Source organism: Salvelinus sp. IW2-2015, linkage group LG20 (genome assembly GCF_002910315.2).
Source record: "Salvelinus sp. IW2-2015 linkage group LG20, ASM291031v2, whole genome shotgun sequence".
NCBI classification, from domain to species: domain Eukaryota; kingdom Metazoa; phylum Chordata; class Actinopteri; order Salmoniformes; family Salmonidae; genus Salvelinus; species Salvelinus sp. IW2-2015.
Window position 1 is genome coordinate 45,646,574 of NC_036860.1, and position 6,000 is coordinate 45,652,573.

At 40.5% G+C, this 6,000-nt stretch overlaps 1 protein-coding gene across 1 annotated transcript; it reads left to right on the forward strand.

Annotated features, from left to right (window-relative positions):
• Window positions 1-4,852: 4,852 nt before the first annotated feature.
• Window positions 4,853-6,000, forward strand: LOC111979986 (olfactory receptor 13C5-like). The gene is given in 3 exon segments (XM_070449742.1): window positions 4,853-4,985; window positions 5,472-5,795; window positions 5,798-6,000. Coding segments are annotated over 3 exon segments (660 nt in total).

A 6,000-nucleotide genomic window follows, 5' to 3' on the forward strand; every position in this document is an offset into this window, starting at 1 on the left:
TCACAACTTGATGAAACCTTCACTCTTGCGCAGACATCTTGTCACGAATCCCGCTTCCTGAGTCTGTTTTTGCCTGTGTTCTGTCCTGGAGTGTTTTTTCCGGTGTCCTGGAACGCACCAGGTCTGGTTGCCGGGCGACGTAGCTAGTTGGAGGATCTCTGAGTACCCGCACCTGTATCCCATCAGCTATCTGCACACCTGGTCCTGATCATCACCCCTCCACTTCATAAGCGCTGACCTGACATCCATTCCCTGCCGGATCGTTAGCCATGAACAGTATGTTGTGCCAGCGTATCAGCCTCCAGTTTGATAGAGTTTGTTTTGTTGTTTTGTACGTCTTGCTTGCCTTGAACTTACCTCCATTTTTTCTGTCTACAGTCATTCACCCGGAACACTCATCCCATCTCTACCTGGTCGTCGGTGACTTCAGTTACTTCCTTGGATCTGCTTACTCAATTCCATCAACTCAGTCTTATATGGTGAGCTACCGAGTGGCTAGGACAGGCAAGCCACATTCTATTGTGGAGGACTTAATTCTTCCTGCTGCCGTGGATATGGCTGGGACAAAAGGCCAAAAATAACAATACAGACAATGTCTTCATCAAACAACACTGTTTCACGACGCATTAGTGACATGGCAGGAGATGCTTTGCATACAAGCCAGTGAATTCTATGCGTAACAGCTGGATGAGATGTGGCGGGCCTGGTACAGCTCCTGGTATATGTCCGTTACGTTTATGGGTGGTCAATTAAGGAAGACATCCTCTACTGCAAACCACTGGAAACCAGGACAACAGGAGAGGATATTTTTAAAGTACTGGACAGCTTTGAGACCTCACATGGACTTTGGTGGTCAAGATGGGTTGGTATCTGTACTGATTGCTCAAAAACCATATCAGGGAGACATAGTGGAGTGGTAATGCGTGTGCAAGCAGTTGCTCCTGACGCCACTTGGGTACACTGCAGCATCCACTGAGAGGCACTTGCTGCCAAGAGAATGCCTGACAGCTTGAAAGACGTTTTGGACACAACAGTGAACATGGTTCACTTTGTTAAAGCAAGGCCCCTGAACTCTTGTGTATTTTCTGCACTATGCAATGATATGGGCAGCGACCATGTAATGCTTTTACAACATACAGAAGCGTGCTGGTTATCAAGTGGGAAAGTATTGACAATTTTTTTTWATTATTATTGAGAAACGAGCTTAAAGTTTTCTTTACTGACCATCATTTTCACTTGTCTGACCTCTTGTCTGATGACGAGTTTCTCACACGACTGGCCTATCTGGGTGATGTTTTTTCTTGCCTGAATGATCTGAATCTAGGATTACAGGCACTCTCCCCAACAATATTCAATGTGCGGGACAAAATTGAGGCTTTGATTAAAAAGTTGGAGCTCTTCTCTGACTGCATTAACAAGGACAACACGCAGGTCTTTACATCATTGTATGATTTTTTGTGTGCAAATGAACTCAAGCTTAGAGACAATGTCAAATGTGATATAGTGAAGCACCTGAGTGAGTTGGGTGTGCAATTACGCAGGTATTTTCCCGAAACGGATGACACAAACAACTGGATTTGTTATCCCTTTCGTGCCCTGCCTCTAGTCCACTTATCGATATCTGAACAAGAGAGCCTCATCGAAATTGCAACAAGTGATTCTGTGATTTTTTTTTTTTAAACAGAAGCCACTGACAGATTTCTGGATTGGGCTGCGCTCAGAGTATCCTGCCTTGGCAAATTGTGCTGTTAAGACACTGCTGCCCTTTGCAACCACGTACCTATGTGAGAGTGGATTCTCAGGCATCACTAGCATGAAAACTAAATACAGGCACAGACTGTGTGTGGAAAATGATTTAAGACTGAGACTCTCTCCAATACGACCCAATGTTGCAGAGTTATGTGCATCCTTTCAAGCATACGCTTCTCATTAACCTGTGGTGTGTTATTCACAATTTTTGATGAACAAATAAGGTTTTATATGTAAGATGGTTAAATAAATAGCAAAATTATTGATTATTATTATTTGTGCCCTGGTCCTATAAGAGCTCTTTGTCACTTCCCACGAGCCGGGTTGTGACAAAAAACTAACAAATTCTTATGTTTAATAAATTTATTGTATAGTGTGTGTGTGTGTGTGGCAGGCTTACAATGATGGCAAAAAACAACATTTGAGAGTGCGCTGACCCTGGTGCTAGAGTTGGTACGCAGCTGGAGGTTGAATATTTGAAGGGATACGGGAGAATAAAAAGTTTGGGAACCACTGCTGTAAAATCCAAGAGGATCCTCAAGAGTACCCTTGATGTCATTACAGCACTACAAGTATTCCAATCCAGCCTGGTCTCATATACTACACGTAACATAGTAAACAAACTTTTAAAACTTTGAAACTACATACTATTTTTTAGCTACTTTGCATGTTAGCTTGCCCTGACCATAACCATAACCCTTTACAAACTAATAATTTCTATCCTTAGAAATATTTTGGGAAAACAACACAAATTACACTGTTGAAGTGATTTATATAGGCCTAACTCAAGTTTGTGTCATTTTACCTGCATTCTCCCTCTTCAGATCATCTACCTGGCTCTCACTTGCGCTCAGTCTGACCTCTAAGGCTGCAATGGAGAGAAACATGGATAACCTTAAACAAAATATAATAAACATCTAAAACAAAATATAATAAACATCTTAAACAAAATATAATAAACTCAGCAAAAAAAGAACCGTCTGTCACGTTCTGACCTTAGTGCCTTTTTTATGTCTTTATTTTAGTTTGGTCAGGGCGTGAGTTGGGGTGGGCATTCTATGTTTTTCTATGTTTTGTTCTAGTCGTTATATTTCTATGTGTTTGGCCTAGTATGGTTCTCAATCAGAGGCAGGTGTCGATCGTTGTCTCTGATTGAGAATCATACTTAGGTAGCCTGTTTTCCCACTATGGGTTGTGGGTAGTTCTTTTCTGTTTAGTGTTTTTGTTTGCACCTTACAGAACTGTTCGTTTGTCAGTTTGTTGTTTTTGTTCAGTATTCATTCTTTATTAAATTATTATGAATACGTACCACGCTGCACTTTGGTCCTCTTCTCCTTCCACCAACGACAACCGTTACAACGTCCTCTCACTGTCAACTGCATTAATTTTCAGCAAACCTAAAATGTGTAAATATTTGTATCAACATAACAAAATTCAACAACTGAGACATAAACTGAACAAGTTCCACAGACATGTGACTAACAGAAATGGAATAATGTGTCCCTGAACAAAGGGGGGGTCAAAATCAAAAGTAACAGTCAGTATCGGGCGTGGCCACCAGCTGTATTAAGTACTGCAGTGCATTAGAAAAATAATCTAAAACAATTGCTATGTGTATACAATCCCCTACTCCAAATGGATGACTAATTTTCCTATCTTTTATCAATAACTCTTATCAGTTTATAAATTACAGTGCATGGAGAATGCTGTTATTGTTATCGGAAAAAATTAAGTAGAATAGTAGATGCTTTTCCCACTTGGAAGGTTCGCTCAACCTTAATCATTTTCTGACACGTAAAGGTGGTAGAATTATGATGGAATTAAATCACAGTCAGAATACGGATTATCTGTATACACACTCGCACCACACCTTAATTTCTTAGATCTCCACCCACGAACAAACAGCGGGTGAATAGCATGCTTTCTCCAGCTTATTAAGGTAAAGGTCAAAATATATTTTGAGAGAAAATTGCATAAATGGGGAATTATGTTCCATTTACGCCTGCTTAACTCAGGTCGGAATCAGCCGCTAAGTGAATATGTATAGAGAGCTTAGAGAACTGTTTTATAAATTAGCGTTAAGTGTAATAGTGTGTTTTATTTGCAAACTTATGTTATAATAATCAGATTTCAACATATTACYACATTTTGAATTCAGTGTTCAAGCTTATGGCTGGAATTGTTAACTAAACATAATCGACTACCACTTACTATAAATGATTGTAAGTTATTGTTATCATATCACATTGCATTTAGATTTCCCCATTCTGATACGACCATAGGAAGGCCAAACAATTTTAATAATACGATTTTATTTTGTATTTTTTTCTGCTGTGGGAAACACTTTTCATTACAATTATTCTTACACCATGTATTAATGTAACTACTTTAGTAACCAAAATATAACTGTACTAAACCATGTTCGTTCAGAATGTGCTTCTTCTATGTGTACTTAAGTAAAAATACTTTAAAATACTACTTAAGTAGTTGTTTTGAGTATCTGTGCTTTACTTTACTATTTATATTTTTGACAACTTTTACTTTTACTTCAATACATTCCTAAAGAAAATCATGCACTTTTTAGTCCATACATTTTCCCTGACACCCAAAGAATGCTTAGCAGCGTAGGGAAATGGTCCAATTCACAGACTTATCAAGAGAACATCCCTGGTCATCCCCACTGCCTCTGATCTGGCGGACTCACTAAAGACAAATGCTTTATTTGTAAATTATGTCTGAGTGTTGGAGTGTGCCCTTGGCTAAACATACATTTAAAATTCAAGAAAATTGTGCCGTCTGGTTTGCTTAATAGAAGGAATAAGAAATAATTTCTACTTTTACTTTTGATAATTAAGTATAATTTAGCAATGTACTTTTGATACTTAAGTATATTTAAAATCAAATACTTTTAGACTTTTACTCAAGTAGTATTTTACTGAGTGACTTTCACTTTTACTTTAGTCATTTTCTATTAAGGTATCTTTACTTTTACTCAAGTATGGCAACTGGGTACTTTTTTCACCACTGTGTACACGGTATCAATGTCTTTCTCTGTCGGCACTCGGTTTGTATAAGTTCCTATCAGGCTCACTGGCCCAGCGGTATGAACAGCACCCGGCCCAGCCCTGTCACATTCTTCATCATCCAGGGCCTGGTGGAAAACAGAATGGTTCTGTTTGTCATCTTCTTGCTGGCCTATTCCATCATCCTAGGAGGAAACAGCATGATCATCTGGTATTGTACACTGTACACGCACACCCCTGCACATCGACTCGGTACTGGTACCCCATGTATATTGCCAAGTTATCATTACTCATTGTGTATTTATTCCTTGTGTTGTTATTTTTTTTATTCCTTGTGTTTTTTTTTGTTTTTTTTAATCTATTATTTCTATGTTTTCTACTATTTCTATTTTTCTCTCTGCATTGTTGGGAAGGGCCTGTAAGTAAGCATTTCACTCTTAGTCTACACCTGTTGTTTACAAAGCATGTGAGAAAAAAACATGATGTTATAAAAGAGAACGGGTGTTGTAGTAAGTGTAAGTGATCAACAGGTTTCCTTCAGGTCCACTCACTGAGGGCCTGTAGAATACACTATACTCCTCAGGAGTCAGGACTCTTGAACCCAGATTCTTCCCTGGACGAGTCACATTGTCGGTAAAAACTCCCTGCTGGGCCTATCTATTACATCACTGTCTAATCCCTCTCTTTATCTCACCCTACAGCTGCRGRCTGACCCGAAGCTGGGCTCCCCCATGTACTTCTTCCTACACAACCTGTCCTTCATGGAAATGGTCTACACCACAGTCACTGTCCCCAACATGTTGTCAGGCTTCCTGACTGAGGTCAAGACTGTTTCCGTTCCCGGCTGCTTCCTCCAGATGTACTGCTTCATCCAGATGGCCGTCAACAACCACGCCCTGCTGACCGTCATGGCCTACGATTGCTATGTGGCCATCTGTAATTCTCTCCTCTACACCGCTGTGATGACCCAACCCGTCCACCTGCCCCTCATCATCGGGGCGTGGACCTTAGACGCCATCTGCACCTCTCGGCCACTGCCATGGCAACGCGGCTTTTGTTTTGCAAACCCAACGTGGTGCGCCACTGCTTGTCCGACCCATCCTCGGCTGGTGGACAGTATAATGTCGCGTTTTTTTGCCCTTGTAGCGCTGCTCATCACGGCGTGCTCATATTTACTTCCTACATCCTCATCGGTGTGGCGATAGCTAAAATGGGCGCTGCCCAGTGA